We start from the raw sequence: 18,252 nt of genomic DNA, 5'->3' as shown, positions 1-18,252 counted from the left end.
AGCTCTGAATACACCTACATTCCCAGATTAACTGAAGATAACCGTCAAGATTAGTCATCACAGTCCTGACAACAATCCTAACCCTATCACGCACAATTATCTAAGGAATCCTTAAACAACCTTCCACAATTCCTTCAGCTATCCCAACGACCTCTCTGCAATAGCTTTCTAAACCACAATGTAACTTCTGCTGGGCTTTCCATTTTCTTTAATGTAATATGTGTCTCCTTTCTACGTCTTGTTCAACCGCTAATACTATTTTCAAATTATTCAGATCAAATAAACTTGAAAAGGTGCCTCATATTGATGCTGCGCGTAGAAAAAAATCCCACTGGAAGAGCGAATATGGACAGTGTATAACTAATCCCAGAAAACCGCCAAATCTAATAACTTTCTTTAAGATGTGAAATTGTAGGTTAAGAGAGTCCATTTATGGTTAAAAATCAGACTTTTTGCTGCTCACTAGTTAACACAGACCCATCTGTCATCTCATTTTATGTAGGCACGAAAACTGCATTCTGCTCTGAGCATCTCATTGCAGAACCACAGAATGGGTTGGGTTGGAAGGGACCTTAAGGACCACCTGGTTCCACCCCCCTGCCATGGGCAGAGACACCTCCCACCAGCCCAGGCTGCCCAAAAGCCCCATCCAGCCTGGCCTTGAGCACCTCCAGGGATGAAGGCATCTGAAACTTCAATCCTCTCTACATGTAAACAAAAGAGGCATTAAAGCCATTTCAGCTACTCATTTCCTCCATATAGTAATGACAGTTCAGAAAGCCCTCCGTTACAATTCAGAAAGTTAACTCACGATTTATATTACATGTGCTCCAATGCTAAGGGCATGTTTGAAGACTTTCATAAAGAGGCCAGAAGAGGCTGGCTCAGACACACATCCTTCTCACACCTTTTTCTGTTTTCATACATTTTTATTTATTTAATTTTACCAACTCTTAAGCACTGAGGAGAGGATTGTAGTGTTCTGATCCAAAATTAGCCAAACAACAGTTTCTAACTAGGGATTTTTTTTCCAGAAATTATAGAAGTTACAGTCACACCCCTTCCTTTGAACCAAGAAAGGGAAAAAGAACAATTTCTCTTAAAAGTGAACAAAAATAAACACAAGTTTTTGTTGTTGTTTTGTTTTTTAAAAAGCACAAAAGGATCTTTAAGCCCGATCTGCTAATCTTTTTAACAGGTAACACTTCAAATCAGATGGCCCTTCAATGAGTTTGAGTCTCTGGTCTTTGAAAACTTACAATGCACAAGCGTTCATGAAATCCCAAATTCAAAGGCTTTGGCTTCCCAATAATTAAACCCAGAGAGGGTAGGAGAGTTTACAAATACACAGACAGCGACACGTTTCTGTTCACCCCACCAAGGATTAAGAGCACAAAGGTTTCAGAAACAGTGTTGTTCGTTTACCTTTAGCTACGTATCTGTAACACATCCAGCAGCTCTTTTACAGTTTACCAACCGATGTATTCCATTTCTATACTTCTTCATTCTTCCCAATCCCATTCCACTTTTTCTTTCCTATCAGAGGCTGCTGTGACACGCTTTCTGATGTTATGTAATGGATGTTTTCCATTTTGCTTATCCTCCCACTATGCCTTGTACTCCTTCTACGCTTTGGTGCATCCTGAAGATCAGCATCACTCTCCCTTACTCAAGCTTTCAAATTCCAAACTTAAAACTATTTCTTGCCCTTTTAACATATCCACCTACACTTTCCGTACTTGCTCAGCTTTCTCCATCCTTCAAATCTGAAGGCAGCAAGGCCTTGAGAACAGACACGTGACAGTTTCTTCTTGGCCTTCATTTTCACCTCAAGGAAAAAGCAGAAGCAGCAGGTTTCTTAGCTCTTGCCCTCCTTAGGTGGTAATGGGGGGGGGAAGGGAGGCAGCAGTAGAAGATAAAGACACAGCCAATGTTTCTGCAAAATGAGCTGCTTTGTCTACCATACATTACTTTTACATCAGAAACAGGAGAAAGCAGAGGCATGACTGTACTCAGAACTGATGGCATGTTACTTCTCGGGATTTTTCACACTCTCCCCACACCCCCCTCAACTTCCTTACGCCTATTCTGTTCTTGTTTACCCTGCTTTTAAAACCTTTTGAGGCAGGGAACAGCACCTAATTGCATAAATGCTTTCTTAAGTTAGGAGTAACAGTTAGATGGTAGCCAGGACCAAGTTTTAGGTAGTTGCAGAAGAGACTAAATATAAATATCCTGTAATTTCTATTGCTTTGCCACCACCACCACCCCATTTTGTCTGCATCACCATGTCACTTATTTAATTTATTGGTTTCCCACTCTTACTGAACCTTCCTTTTCAACCTCTCTTCCAGTCCCTTTCTTTCACTGCAAACCTCTTGTTTTTGTTGTAACATTATATTCTTCACCTTCCCAGAAGGCTGGGCTTACTCCATCCTTCCTCTCCAAAAGGAACATAATCCCAGCGACTTGTGCTTCCCTTAAGAAATGGAGAGACCAATCCTTTTGGCCTCAGCACATTTTACAAACATCCCTTCCAGAGACAGCCTCACACTAAGAGGGATGCATACCAGGTAGGCTCTCAAATCTCTCTTATTACAAAAACACACCCTTTTTTGAGTCTGCACTATGAACTGTACTGGTTCTTAAAATTAAGGGGTTTCCCTTTTTTTAAAAAAAAAATATATATTATTTTTAAAAATTATTTATTTTTACTATTATTTTTTTTAATCTGAATCAGTTCTTCAGCCTGATTTACTGCACAGACCCCAAAAACGGTTTTATGAGCATATATGAGAAGTAGCACAGGGACAAAAACACACACAGACTACTCAAAATTCTGTTGCCTACAGGAAAAATGCATAAAACTAAAGCCTTGACTTCAATTCACTATTATCCTCTACATTCTCGTGCAAGTAAGTTTTTAAATCATAAAACAGTGTTTGTGTAAAAAGTCAAAATGGCAAGTCCAATGAAAGGAGCAATATTAAAAAAAAAAAAAAAATTTATTGGCTCCATTTTAAAGGCTGTTGCACTGGAACTTTTTACTAATGCTAAAATGATATCCTGAAATTGTTCAGAATTTTGAAATTCTTCAAATGCAACCGGAAATTTAATGAAAAGCATATCCACGAGTCAATCTGCTTCAGAACTTAGTAGCCAATCTATATTGAAAAGTGAATCATAATCCTCAAAACACCACTGCGAGAAAAGGAAATGACTTACAGCCATTTTAACAAACAACAATTAATTTAACAACTTACCACAAAGGAAATTCACATGTAGATATATAGTGTTCTGCTTGTAATTCATAACACATTTAGTCACTCCCTTTAAAAAAAAAATCTCTTAATTATACAACTTAATTAAGCAAGCTCCTTCCACGAATGCTACGCAGCGAATGCAAGAACCGTAGAGGCAGCTATTTCGTCAGAACAGCTCTGACGGCGATCCATGCACCCTTACACTCTAAAGTGAAAGTATCTGAGCAAGGGCATTCTGCAACTCACAGACGCGCTGAAGGGACTTTTTATTCATTCACACAGTGCTCTATTTGCACAGGGAACACTTCCCCAGCATTCTTTAGATCCAGAAAATAGTATCTGGTATCAAGAATAATACCTGACCCACCCCACTCGCTGCAAAAATACCCTAGCTGACTTCAACGATGTTCCATTCAACATACTTTATTAGGCTCGAATGCAAACTCTATCAAATGGCAGGCACACAGTACTTCTGAGGGTGTCAACAGAACTAGTTCTGAAAGCAGGCTTTGAGCAGATTGGTTTTGAAAACAGACTCTCCTCGGGAGGCATTACAGCTACAAGGGTGATTTCTTTATTATGCTTATCTGCAAACCAATAACATATATAATAAAATATTTAACTCTTCTCTTACTTTACAGGACTTCTCTGGTCTGACAAACTCAGATTAGGCATTAACAAACACAGTTCCTTTCCTTCCTTACAACAAAACTGCTCTGTAAGGTACCAAGATTATGCTTTCAGGTACTTCTATACAAATCCTGACAGCCTCTGTAGGGCTCCGCACAGGCCCACGGCGTTGGGCATTGTCTTGTTTGTTTAACTACAAAGAGGTACTCTGCTACTGAACAGGATTAACATTGTTAGTGCATGTAACAACGAGTCAACTGGTCCCTATAATGCTACTTGAAGTTTAATGAGCATCACTTCCATTTCTAATTGTGCAGATAGATTATTGAAACGTTACATTTCAACAGAGTAGCTGGAGAACCTCGCCAGGAAGGGAGATTGCAACAAACGTAGCTTACACCAGTTGTACAGGTAAAACACAAGTCGGGTCAGAACTAATGGACTGACATACGTACACACGCACCTACCTACCCCTAAGCAGTCAGCGTGAGCACGACAACAGATCAGCTTCTGGAATTATCCGAACAGCTGCTGAAACCTGTCACCTTGCTCAGCAACGTGCTCACTTGCTGAGACCCTCCACTCACCTGCTTAGCCCTTTGCTGCAGAAACTCATCTAACCCCGTTACAGCAGTAACTGGTTTTACATAACCATTTTAGTTTTCACAAATACACGTTTATTTCCATTTCAATAGGTTGAAAGTATTGCCAAATCTCTCCCGTTACCCAAAAACCCTCTCAGTTGAGGGCCAAGAACAACGATATTTTTGTTCACTAACCATGATTAACCTGAAGCCTAATTCATGAATTTGTAAGGCTGGAAACCAAAGCTTAATTTCTCCACAGAACGTAAACTCGCCTAACTCCCAGTGGGATAAGAAAAAAAAAAAAAAAGTGGGCCACGGCATTTAATTCTGGTACCAGGAAGTCTTGTAATAAACATTAATCACTATAAAATCACTTCATAGCCATAAGTATTTTCCATAATTCCCCTTAATATTCTCTGATTGTACAAACATAAAGAAAACAAATGGTCTACAAGCAGAGTTGCCCAAGGATTGAACATCTACTCTTTTCTAAAATGGTACGTAGAATGAGCACACAGTATGATTTTCAGATGATGCTTTCAACATTTACTTCAGAAGATATTAACACAGTATTTCTCTCTTCTTCACCATCCCTACTGTTTGCCCTGTCTATTTAACAATTAAGGCAGTAGAGCATGAATTTTCTTAGGTCTACGTATATGTGTCACTTACAGAAATGCACTACTTCAGCCTCCACAGACTAGGTAGACAAGTACTTAGAAGCTGCCATATGTAGCAACATTTATTCCATAAAAAACATGGAAAGACTGTGTAACAAAGAAAACTCTTGGTATTTGTATTCCCTAATAACAGTCTCCTGATAGAGAACATAAAGCTTACTGAAATGCAAAGACCAGTATTAAAGTTTTCCTGCAATCTTAACTGAACTTCTACAAAATCACGTTATTTGGAGAGATAAGGTCCCTGCTTACCTTTTCATTAATATATTAAAATGACAATAGTAAAATTTTAACTTTACCAGTTTTTTCCTTGCCCTCAGGAAGCAGTCACAACCCTGCACTTTAAACTTAAGAAAGAGCCAAAATGTTCAAAAATCTAAGTTTTAAGCAACAAAACCCACTATTTTAAAGAAATACACCTTAAACACCAGCTTTGAGAAGTATGAAAACATCCCAAGTGGCTCATACTTGAGCAAAAAGTACTGTGCAATGTCCATATATATATATAAAAAGAGTTATTTTTAATACCAGATGCAATACAAATGTTGCAAGCATATAATTAAGTCTTTAAGTACCAAGATAGATAAATATCATATAGGCTGTTTTAAAATATTGCAATTTCAAAGTATAAACATGGTACAACCATGAACTGTAGAATGTGTCATCCGTTACCTTAATTGGATCCTAAAAAAACCCACCATATTAGCATGAAACACGAGCAGCATGCAGAGAAATACTGATCTTTAAAATCTGCACATCATTCCCAGCTATCCAATAGACACAAATTCTACTTCAAATCCTTCAACTTCCAGGCACCCTCAGGAGGGGCTACGAAACCAGTTCCACCCCTAACACGATTTGCAAAACGTTAACCAACTCCAACTTGTTCCACATTAACAGCCAGTATGCTTGATAAGCAAATAAGAAATGCAGAATACATTTTAAAAAAATAATAAATTAAAATAAAACACAGGACCAGCTGAGACAGAAATTTACAGAACCTGGAAAGGCTTCCCATTTCCTGGAATGGCTTACAAATATCTCATGGTACCAATTCCCAGTTTCTCAATTCCCAGCACTGCCATTATGTGAGGCTAACACTATAATTACTTTTAAAGCAATTTTTCTTGGTTTTGATGAAAATAAATTAAGTCAAAATGTTTCCAAAGTTATTGAATTAAAAAAAAAACGACTTTACCACACCTAGACTAATCCGTTAAAATGTTTTCCTGCATAATTATTTTTCAAGCAGCCTGTTACAATTAAAACTGAGGATATTTAATTATAGATTTGTAGAAAATTAACATTAATGTCAACACCGAAGGGACGAAGTCACTATATACTAATTCACACTGTCCAGAACTATTTTTAAACAAGTAACACCTACAATTATAATGAAGGTGAAAGAATATTGTTTCTGTGTGCTTATTTGGTATGCTAAATAAAAGCACAGATGATTGCTTTGTTACTTTTGTCAACATGCGTGGCCTCTGCACAAAGAAAACATGATTTTTAAAAATCAGCTGCAAAACAAAAGGTCCACAAAACCCCAAAAGGTAACAGAGACCTAGAACTGGTATATTCCAAGAAACTACTTCATCTCTCTTTGTATCGACTTCGACATCAATACTGTTAAATGGAAACATGCTTCAAATTTTGTCCACAGGATATGACAAACTGATTAAGCTCAATGAATAGGAATTACCAAACATCTTAAATCCAATAAATTAGACCAACTACATCAACCTAAATCTGTGTAGGAGCCAAATAATTATAGCTTATGAAACAAAGATTTGTCACTGAAAAAAAGAGTCCACTTTGGCAAAACAATAGAATTAAAAAAAAAAAAAACAAAAAACATAATAATCAAAGGAATAAAGAGGAAAAGGAAACTGCAGTTCACTTCCAAAACAGCATGTGCTCCCCCCCAAGTAATTTTCAGGTCCACCTCCCATGAGAACAAACAACTTTCTGGGAGAAAGAGACATCAGGACACCAGCAGGGTTTTTTGCTCCTTCACATCTTGTCAACTATAGAAGTGCAACTGCGTGCACTTTCGCCTAAACGAGACCAGCTACATTGGATTTTCAGCATTTCAACTGCCTTGAAAGGAGATGTCTCTTTCAATTTCCCCTCTTTTCTACCCCAAAACCACAGTAGCTGCAAACTATTATTTTAAAGCTCTTTTTCTGCAAAACAAACAGTTTTTGACAACAGCAAATTCTATTTCTTTGTCACAAATACTAGCAGTGCGTACACAATTACATAAAAGTTTGATTTATTTTTTTTTACCGGCTTATCCCACGTCCAATACACGGAGCAACAAAACAGTACCGCTGACCTTTACTCAGTATCTTCAATACTCCCCATAAATATTGTATAGATCTGATGTCATATCTGCTCTTTTCATTCGTTACACCCAGCAGCAGAACACAGTTTAGTTCATTCCACTATGATCAGATATCCTGCAAAGTGAAACTACCAAAAACAGGGACTCTGGTCCACATCTGCAGTATGAACAAAACCCACAGCTACGTTAAAGCTCCGGACACGAAGCTTCCTCCATCCCTGGAAGAGATCCCGGATTTCTTACTGTTCAACCCTGCCAGGGTGTGGCTTCACCAAGCCAGAGGTCCCCCGGCTCAGGCTCCACGCGATCTCCTGCTTGGCCTGGAAGAGCTTAAGCCAACAGATCGCCTCCTGCAGAGTGAACCCCCCTAAAAACTGGGGCAGCACCTTGTGGTGTTGAGACACCAAACCCAAGTGCATGCCAAAGCCCTGCTGCTTGCACACAGGCTGGGGCAGAGAAAGGAGAGGTTCCCCAGACACTGGGGACCCAGGTTTCCGCCTCCCCCTGCCAGTCCCTAGGGACACACGCACTGCTCCCACCACCCTGACCACAGGGAAAGTGGCCGGGCATCACAACAGCCTCCCCCCCTCCCTTTCCAGAGGGTTCCACAGCAGATGTGCTGCTCCCGCCTTATGGGAAGCCCCGACACTCTTTTGCCTTTGTGGAGGACTCCTCCAGAAACATGGCTCCATGGCTTTCCTTACCTGCTAGCCTTCCACAGAAACCTCACGTTACTTTACAATGCACTGCCTTGCAGATTCCTAAATCGCTCAGTTAGGATTTCATAATTATGGAGCCCAGGGTCTTTGTTAGCTGTTGTTGCTCCATGCACAAAAGGAAAGATTTCATTGCTATCCCTGCAAAACCCAGTCATTAAATGCACACATGTACGTCCACACTTTCTGCGATAAAAATGACCATTAAGTGAGATTTAAATGGTCTGCTAGAATAATTACTGCAAACCCTCCCTTGCGGTGTAGATTTTACAGAACCTATAAAGCTTCACACACACACACAAAAAAAAAAAAGATAAATGAATTGTTTGGATAACAAGCATCTCAAAAATAACAACTTTTTACTTATTGATAACAGTAATTGAAGCACTTGTGTTCCAAGAACGGAAAAGGCATGAACAAAACTGCATCTGGTTCAAGCCATGAAATTCCTCTGAAACATCTTTGCATTGAACAGTAACATTTTAATCGACTTCCTCAACAATCTACTCTTCTCAATGACAACTTTTACAAAGAACACGCTTCCTAAGTCAGCATGCAATTCATAAATATCCAAAACACTGTCAGAAAACCGAGGTGGAATACCAAAATCTAGAAAAATAAATAGTATTTGCTCCATGGAGTCATACACTGACGCAGTAAGAGAAGATTCAACAGCATTCCCAGAAACATACTTCAAAAATATCAAAAAAGCTGCACAACTTCATTGACCTGACATAGACTGTAAATACTAAAACTTTAATTGACTGACATAAAAAAAAAAATAAAGGCATCATATGCAAGAAATAACTCAAAATCCAACGTGCTGAACTGCTGCCCACTTTCCTTAAATTTACAGTATGCAAAATAAAACCTAACCTAGTGATGTTATGTGACAGAACCTAATTAATACGGTGCTTTTATTTTCCACCTGGCCTCCTTAAGCTCTATCCCATACGATTCTCTGTAACGCTCCCGATAGCCTCAGCAGCACTCACTCTGCAGACCTGAGTTCTAGCCCACTAACAGTTAATGGACGTTATTTAACTGGTCTGACGTGTCACTCCCCTACCTTTTTATCTGGAAAAATACTTTAGTAGCTAACTCCAAAAATCAAACCGAAACAGCGAGGGTTGTTTCGTTGTGTTGTTGTTTTTTAATATATAAGCACAAAGAAAAGTGTACTTGCTTTTCACCCTGTCCCTCCCCCCACGTCCTGACATTGAGCTTTTCGAATTACGCCAGAAATAAACATCCAAGCACGACGGAGGGCCTAAGCCACCGAATCCGACGCAGTATGGAGCTGGGGCTCCAGATCAACCAAGCAAAAATGAATAAAAAAAATACGGGGGGGAGAAGGGGGAAGAAAAAATATCTCCACGTGAAAATATCAGCGCACAACACAACACAATAGGCTGAACAAAGTGTCAAACGCGGAGCTCCTGACAGGAACAAGTCGGAAAGCGGGACCCGGAGGAACAGAGCCCCCTGCTTCGGCCGTGCGGTGCTTTCAGAGCCCAATTTTTATTATTATTTTTTTTTTTTTTCCTGCTGCGCGGGTGTTTTCCCAGATCCAACTCGCCGCTCCTCGGCCCCGCACAGCCTTTGTCGGCGGCTGGCGGCCCGGCAGCTCCAACGTGCTACAGGTTGATAAGGGCCGACGGCAGCTCCGCGGAGCCGGGGAGCAGCCGGGGGGGGGCCGGAGCCAAGTCGCGGGGCGCAGCCGGGAGCTTCCCTCGGTGCTCACCGGGGGTGTGAGGAGGGGAGAAGGAGGAGGGGAGGTGGGGTGGGTGCTCCGTGCTCGGGGCGAGGCGCCTCGGTCCCCGCTGTTTGTTTCGTGTTTACCTCCCCCCCCCCCCTTCCCTTTCTCCTCCCTGTCCGGCCATCTTGGGCCGACGGGAGCAGCCATTACTTAACTCAATGACAGGGCCCGCAACTTTTCGCGCAGCCCTGACGAGCCGGGACAGCGGGGAGGGAAGGAGGAGGAGGAGGAGGAGGGCTGAGGGTTGTGTGTGTGTGTGTGTGTGTGAGGCAGGGGACGCAGCTCCCCGGGAGCAGCCCGCACCGCTCCGCTCCCCTCGCCCGGCAGCGGCTGGGACCGTCCCCGTGGCCGCCCCGTGTCCCCTCACACGGTCCCCTCCTCACCGCTTTTTTATTTTATTTATTTATTTATTTTTAACCCCCCCCCCCCCCCCCCAGTGCTTTAAAGCCCAACGGCCGGCGGGCAGCGCGCGCGCCGCCAACGGCCCCCGCCGCGCGGGGCCAAAATCACGAGGGAGGCTCCGGGGAGAGGCCAACGTCAGCAGCGCCTCGCGCGCGCCCTCCCCCCGCCGCCTCCTCCTCCTCCTCCCCCCTCTCCCTCACCGCCTCCCCCCCCCCCCTTCCCCTCTCCCTTCTCTCCCCTCTCTCCCCAGCCGCCCCCGCGCCCCCCTCCCCCGGCTCTCTCCGGCCCGGCCCGGGGCAGGACGAGCCCCGCCGGGACGCGGCTCCCACCCCCCCCCCCCCGCCTTGAGGGGAGGTGTGTGTGGAGGGGGGGGGGGCTGCGGATGTGGCGGTGCCCCGCGCACACGCAGCCTCGCCCGGGCCCGGTGCACACTCACGCACACTCGCACACACTCGGGGGAGCGGCCCGCTCCCTCCCTCCCCTCCCCCTCCGTTCACCCCCCCCCCCCCAAGGCGGTCTCCCCTCCCCATCCATCCATCCCCGCTCGTACCTTTAACAGCAAGGCCTTCGTTCTGGCGCCATCTTCATGAAGCCTCAGAAAGCCGAAGAGGCGGCTGCGGGAGGGGAGAGAGGAGAGGAGAAGAGAGGAGAGGAGCGAGGCGTTAGCGACACACGGAGACGCGGGCCCCCCACCCCCCCCTCTCTCTCTCTCTCTCCTCTCCTCTCCCTCCCTCCCGCAGCCCAGCGCCAAGGCACGGCGCGGCCTCGGGGCCGGGCGCACACACGGGCACGGGACGAGGAGAGGAGAGAGGAGAGGAGCGGGGTGCGGAGGGGAGAGGGTCGGGGTGGGGGTGTGGGGGGGGAGCGCGGTCCGAGCCGGGACGCGGAGGCGGCCGGGGCGGCGTGGGGAGCGGGTACCTGTCGAGGCCGGCTAGGGCTTCCCTCTCGTCGGCTGTCAAGCTGGCGAAGTCCTCCTCGCTCTGCCCGCTCGCTTTCCCCGCCGCCATTTTCTTTTCCTCATCACCGAAAGGAGCAGCAGAGGCGGCGGCGGCGGCGGCGAGCGACACTCCGCACGATTTCATGGAAACGCAGCGTAATTAAAACCGCCGATCGCAGGCGCTTCTCTCTCTCTCTCCTCTCTCTCTTCTCCCCCCCCCCCCCCCACCGCCGCCACCACCACCTCCGCCACCACCCCTCCTCCTCCTCCTCCTCCTCCTCCTCCTCTCTCGCGAGCCCCCCGACACCCCCCAGCGCCGGGCGGGGCGGGGTGCCCGACACACGCACACGCACCACAACTTTTATTACAACAACAACAGCCGGCAGGGAGGGGGAGGGAGGGAGGGAGGGGAGGGGAGAGGGAGGGAGGCGGGGGGAAGCCCCGCTGCTCGGAGGAGGGAGGGAGGGAGGGAGGAGGGAGAGGGGGAGGGAGGAGGGAGAGGGGGAGGGAGCCCCAGCGCTGGAGGCCAGGAGGAGGCGGAGGCAGCGGCCCAGCCGTGTTTACATCGCCGCCACCACGCCAGACGCAGGCAGCGGGGAAAGGGGAAGGGGAGCGGGGCTGCACCGTGCCGCCGCTTCGCCCCCCTCCCTCCCACCCAGCCCTCACGGGGCCGCCCCGGCGGAGTTGTGCGGCCGCGGCGCGAAGTTGCGCGAATTGTGGCCGCCGCCGAGCGCCGTGCGCCTCCTCCACCCCCCCTCGCGCCCCGCCCCTGCCCCGCTCGGCCAATCGCCGCCTCCGCGGCGCCGCACGTGACCTTTGTTGACTTACGTCAGTCATAGCGCTCCGCCGCCGCCGCGCTACGGCCGCTTCGCAGCCCGCCCCCCCTCGCCTCATTGGTTGGAGGAGGAGGGAGGGGGCGGGACCAAGGGGATCGGCGGCTGGTGAGAGGGCGGGCGGGCTGTCAGTCAAACGAGGGCGCCTTTAAAAGCGGAGGGAGAAGCAGAGAGGGTGGGGGGGAGGCTTTGGGGAGCGAGGCGGGCGGAGTTGCGTAACGGGGGCTCCGTGCCGGGGCAGCGGGCCTCAGCCCCGCCGTCCTATCGCTGCCAGGCCCTCGCGTAACGCCTGAGGGGCGGGGGCCGCGCCGCCCTCCCGCTTGGCTCCGTTGGCGGGGCGTGGCCGCCTTGGCACAGGCGGCCGATAATGGCTTCCCGGAGCGGGCAGCGGGCACGGCGCTGCCTGCGGGCGGCAGCGGCGAGGAAGGGCGCCTCAGCCCGGCCGCGGCCGCCCCCCGTGGCTTCCCTACCGCCGTTAACCGACGGTTGGAGCGTGTGGGGGTGGGGGTTGTCGGCCGTTGGTCAGCCGCCGCCCCGCCAACGGACGAGCGCGTGGCGAGGCGTGCAGCGCGCGCGGGCGGCGAGGGGCGGGGCCTAAAGGGGGGGTGGGGGGGGCTCGCGCCGCCCCTCCGCGGGCCTCCGTGACAGGTGGAGCGGCGCCCGGCGGCCGTCACGTGACGGGGGGGGAGGGAGGGCTCTCTCCCCTCAGAGGAGGGGCCGGGCGCTCAACGGCTGCCCTGGGGAATTGGGTTAACGAGGGCTAAGGGCGAGCTACGCAGAGGATATTCAGTAAAATTCAGGATGTTCTGCTGCTTCCATCCCCTCGTTTTTATTTTTTTTTTAATTTAATCGTCGCGTGCTCGTGAGACTGACCCATGTTTTGTTGTTTGTTTTTTTTTTTCCTCTCACAGGTGTACCAGGTAACGTTCACCTCAGTGATGTTTTCAGAGTGGCTCCTCAAGGTGTGATCTGAAGTGTGCTGAGGCTGGCGTGACTTCCCAGCGTACTGGCTGAAGATCTGGCCAAGACAAAGTCTCGAATAGTGCAAAAGACTCGAATCAATATGTCTGTGCTCACCCCAAAAGCAAAACCGTGTGCGCTCTTCTTTCTGATGCAATTGCAGGTAGAACAAAAAGCCACCTGAGTTCAGAAAGGTTGCCTTGCTTCATAAAATAGCCAGTAGCCAGTTGGTTAGAGTATCAATGCAAGAGGCAAGGGATCGTGTTTAAAGCTCTCTTGTTTGAGGTTGGACTCCAGATAAAGAACGAGTTACTCTTGTTTCTGGGAATGGGCCGTATCCAGGTAATAGCGAAAATATTAATAAAGTTATGATCAAACATCTATCTCCAGTGTTTTGCACAGCTCCTCCATCACATATTTTCTCAGCAGACTCCTGAATCTATTAAATATTTGTTCATTTGTTAGATTTTTAGATTTGTTTGAATCCCGACATCTGTGAGTCTTTAGAACCACTTTGCTGCCTTCAGTGTGGGACTTGTGGATGGATAAACCTCTGGGGCTGAGCAGTGCCCTTTGGGTCCTGCTTCCGTGTGCATCCTCACCCCCATTACACTTCCACACAATTTCTTTGTGTGTTGTTCTGCTGTGTCCAGTGTTGCTTTGTCATGCTCAACGCTTGTCCAGTCCGTTCAGCTGCAGACCAGTTTGCCAAGGAGCTCCATGTTCCAAGTTGGTGTTTGGCAGCCTTGTTCTCTGCAGCTGGGAATTGAGATGCAAGCTTGATGCTCGTTGGTACTGCTTGCGAATTAACGTTAGGTACAGCAAGCCTGAATTCTAGAATTCTCCATAAAGCCGAACACCCATCGCTGGATGTCCTGCTGAGCTGAAAGGCGGCTCTTAATGTGCAGAGGGAAGGAGGATTTAGCATCAATGCTGGGATTTGAGCTGCCATCTCACTTGGTGTCAAGAGTAGTTCTGCTATCTCAGACATCCAGGTTCATTGGTAAATAGGACAAGCACACGGGCAGGAACTCAGTCTCAGCAAATAATTTTGTACAACATGGAACAGGGGAAGGGTTACCTCCTCCCGATCTACTTTTTCATTTTCTAATCATTACTGTTCATTTCCATCAATTCCAGCAGTCAAGTGCTTACCTTGCTGTAGTCAACTAAGGGAGGAGCTGTTGGCAGATGGTGCTGATCCTAACAGGATTTTTTCACAAGCAAGAGTCCAGTAGTCTGACAAATGTTCACCACAGAAATTCATTGTAACTGTTGATAGAAACTCGTGACCAGGAGCTTGTTTGCTACCACAAATGCTGTCCAGTGTCAGGATTGCTCCTTCTAGCAATGCACAAAGCTCCTTGCTGCAAGTGCTGAGGCCTGATCTCTTTTTGTCCTGTCTCAAGGACATCTGGGACGAGACAAAGCGTCAGTTCAGCCTGATGGAGAATGGAGGAACTGCTCTTCCTGTTCTCCTTTGACATGGTCTTGAGGTTCTTCCTGGACAAAGCAGCCATCACTGACTCTCTTTCTCAAAATCATATTCTTCACTGGATAAATCTGGTTTCATTTTCTGTGTCTGTAGGGCTCTTGCTCTCCAGAAGGGCAAAGAGGTTCTGTGCAATGCTTCAGTGGCTTTACAAAGTGCATTGAAAAGACGCATTTGCTCCGTGTAGACCATCTGTATCACAGTGTTTATCCGTGGGTGTCTTTCTTCCTCTTAGTAGCCGACCCCATCTCAGATGCATTCTCTGGCAACTTCAGATACACGCTTATTTCTAAGAAAACTGCTTAACAAACACTGATTGTTACTGATACACTTGGTATGACTTCCAAGTCGGGTAGCAAATTGGAACAAAATTTCATTCTCTATTAGATACAGCTGAAATATCACATTCTCCCACAGCCTGAGACATGGCTGCTACTCACCTACAGCAAGATACATGATTTCAGCCCCTGAAAACACTGCGGTGCTTAAAGTTATTGTACGGATTCAAGTTGGCTTTTCATCCCTGCTTTTCACATTTCTTTGCAGCTCCTAGGATAGTGAGGGTAACAGCTACCTCCTTGTAACGTTGTGTGGGAATATGAAGCAGCACAGGATGTGTGTGTGACCTCTAGTGACATTGCTTTCAAAGAAAAAAAAAAAAAAAGGTCATTCAGGTGTGGAGTCAACATTATGCTTGTAAGAGCCCAGAGGACCTCTAGCTCTAAGGCAACTCCTTTTTGCAGTTCCCTGGGAGGACGGTGACAAGACAGCAGCGATCTCAGATGCGTGCGGCAAGATATGCGTGGTGAAAAACAGCGAGGAAAGAAAGAAAGCTAACCAGAAGAAGCCTCAAGATGCCATTTTGTGTCTTATAAAATATAAATCCAACACTTGTGTTATTGCTACCTTGCCAGATTTCAGTCGAGCTGCCTGAAATATGTGACTACTGGGCATATGAGGGAAAGCAGCATAAACTGATACGACCTGACAATAGGTTAGTCAGGGGAGAAGACAGTCTCTTTACTTACCCTTCCATATTCATTAGAAGGTTTTTTTCAGTATTTTTTTTCTTAGCTGCTTTTTACTTCATTTATCCCAAAGTAAAGTCAGGCCAAACTGTTTGACTCAAATTACTAATTTACATTCTTGAAATCAGGAATAAATAAATAAATTAAAAAAAAAACAAACAGCCATACTTCATGTTTGTACTTTAGCAGGAGTTGCTTCGTTGTCTAGAAGTTTGTAAGAAAATTATCTACAATTTGCATGTTCCCTGTACAACCTTCAGTCGAGCTCTGATGAGAGTGGTGTGTGATGATCCGTGTTGTATTTTGACAATGGATGGTGGTTAAGAAAGTAGGGGAGGTGGATATAAACCCTTTTTTCCCTTCACCCCCCCCAAAAAAATGCACACCCCAAAAAAAATCTTTTGCTGTCTGTAAGAAAAAGCAATATATGTGCAGAAATAATTACTGAAACCAGGAAATGTTTAAGAGCAGTCTCTTCATCAACATAATGGTAAAGAATACCTGAAAGATTTTTTTCAATAGCAGAAATACCTTACTCGGTCTTTAATAGGTTCCCAGTAAACGTTGTATGGGACTAAAAGTTTCCTAATCTAGGAAATGCATCATTATCATAAGGTATTGCTTCTTTAGAAAAGTGTTTAAAGGTTAGTAATTACAAAATGCTTTGCTTATAGAGCTTAGTATTGTACTATGTCATTGCTTGAGTCATGCAGCAACTTTTATCTCTTGCCCTCTCATCCCCTTGGTTTGCTGGATTTTAGAAATCCGCATTGTATCTGAAAGGCATAATGCCTGAATTCATCTGGCACTCAAGAGGTAATTCACAGTCCCAAGGAAGGTGTAGTTTTCAGGCACGTGCTGATTTCCATCACCATGCAGTTTGTCAGCAGAAATCAAAAAATTTCCCTGGAGCAGTAGAAATTGTTCCACATGTTTAAAGAATAAACAATATGCCAACAACTCCATCTAAGCATGGAAAAGCATGAGTTTATATACAGAACCGTAACGGTATCTTAAGCTGTTTCGTAAAATACAGAGATCAGTTTTGCTGGGTGGATCCATAGCTTCTCTGCGGAAGGGCTGATGCTCTGCACCCTAGCTGGAAGACATTTAGGTTTCTCGTAGGCTTGCTCACGTCCTACCTGTGGAAGCAGCAACTTTTAGAACAGCTGCCACCACCGCTCTACGAGGTTTTTCATGCTCTGTAGCTCTCAGCTGTTAAAATAACTGGCAATTTCTGCAAATAGTTGGAGAAATAAATAGTATGGAAAAACTGAACTCGTTTAGAGGTTTCAGAGGGCAAATAGGTCACTGCTAGAGCCTGCTTCCCCAGCAAGAACTGGATTTGGCTGCCTGTGGTGTTCCACCTCCCCAAAAGTCACCTGTTTGACTGAAGATGATCACAGGGAAGTATCTCCACTCCTTAGGGACAGCATAAAGGAAGTGGGATCTTCTTGTGTTCATAACCATGCAGGAATTTAATGCAGTTTTCGAGAAGTTAATAATAAATATTGTGTTTATATTGTCTTGTCTTCGTTTCCAGATTCCCAGTTGTAGCTCCCCTGTAACTTTATGGAACTTGGCAAATGCTGTGAAGGAAGAAAAGAAGAAAAAAGCTTTGCTTTTCTATTGCTAGGTATTTAAATATATGTTGACTTAATATAAGATGCTAGGCTAATGCAGCCTGCTGGTTTTCTAGTGTGTAAGTAAAAAAAATAATAAAGTAAGTAGCGCTTTTGAACAGCTCTGGAATAAAGTTAATTTTCTGTGTGTGTAAACATTTGAAAGGAGCTGTTCATGTACCAGGCAAATGATGAATGGGTATCTTGTTTACTTTTGTAGATCCTGGAACAGAAAGCAATATTAGCCAAGATACGTTATTACCTGATACTTTTGTTTTTCTTCTAAAGCAGAGGACGTTACATGCTTTTACTTGGTTTCATTTAGTGCTTTATTGACATTTTTTTTCCAGAAAGTATCTGAGAAAGTCTTACTTAAAAAGCCTCAACTGCTGTGTGTGTTGCTTTTTGCTAACATTTTTGTGGATGTCTAACACAATAAAATCTCCAGTAACCAATCTGAAAGGCTGTTTGGTTGGCTGTGCTGTCTGAGCCTTTGCTTTTTACTACACCTGCTTGTGCAACTGCTTTTAAAACCCGTTAATTTCCACAAGTGATAGCAGATATTAAATCTTGCAGTCTTGTACAAACAAACCTTCTGAAGGTGTAAATAGCAGAAGGCACTCCGTGACATGATGTGTGTCTTGTTTGGAGTTACGGTGGTGGCTCAGAAGCTTCACCCTACACCTGTTAGACACATGGTGGCTGTTTTTCACCCTTGTCTTAACACGCGTCAGGCCTCAGCAACACTGAGAGCATCAGGAGGGCATGAGAAAGGCAAGTTGTTTCAGCTCTGAGCTTGAGGCTCATAAAACCGAAGGGTAACCCTGCCTTCATGTATACATTTTCCCTTGCTTTCCCCACCTGCCACCTGCATTTCACTTGAGAACCTGCGAGACAGGAAATTGTTAGTTTAGGAACGGTTCAGAGAATTTCCCATCTTAAATTTTCTCAAGGTACGAGCTGGTTTCTGTTTGAATGTTTGCAGTCACGTGG

The 18,252-nt window shown here is 45.8% G+C and overlaps 1 protein-coding gene and 1 long non-coding RNA gene across 22 annotated transcripts in view; one reads left to right on the top strand and one right to left on the bottom strand.

The window, feature by feature from the left end:
• KDM6A (lysine demethylase 6A) overlaps nt 1–12,087 on the bottom strand; it is a 152,342-nt gene extending 140,255 nt beyond the window's left edge. For 9 of the 21 annotated variants that reach the window (XM_072028025.1, XM_072028053.1, XM_072028047.1 and 6 more), the window contains exons 1-2: nt 11,306–12,085; nt 10,938–11,001 (exon numbers count right to left, since the gene is read on the bottom strand). In XM_072028025.1, the coding sequence (XP_071884126.1) occupies nt 10,938–11,001; nt 11,306–11,469 (228 nt within the window). In that variant the 5' untranslated portion in view covers nt 11,470–12,085. Of the gene's footprint in view, nt 1–10,937; nt 11,002–11,305 lie in introns of all 21 variants that reach the window. The other 12 variants (XM_072028018.1, XM_072028023.1, XM_072028042.1 and 9 more) reach the window with 3 other exon arrangements.
• Nucleotides 12,088–12,274: 187 nt separating this feature from the next.
• Nucleotides 12,275–15,934, top strand: LOC119714862 (uncharacterized). The gene is made up of 2 exons (XR_005262104.2): nt 12,275–12,642; nt 13,069–15,934. It is a non-coding gene; the product is annotated as an uncharacterized lncRNA (long non-coding RNA).
• Nucleotides 15,935–18,252: the final 2,318 nt, after the last annotated feature.

The sequence above is a fragment of the Anas platyrhynchos genome, chromosome 1 (assembly GCF_047663525.1).
Source record: "Anas platyrhynchos isolate ZD024472 breed Pekin duck chromosome 1, IASCAAS_PekinDuck_T2T, whole genome shotgun sequence".
Classification (NCBI taxonomy): domain Eukaryota; kingdom Metazoa; phylum Chordata; class Aves; order Anseriformes; family Anatidae; genus Anas; species Anas platyrhynchos.
This window is presented reverse-complemented; position numbering and strand designations above follow the sequence as displayed.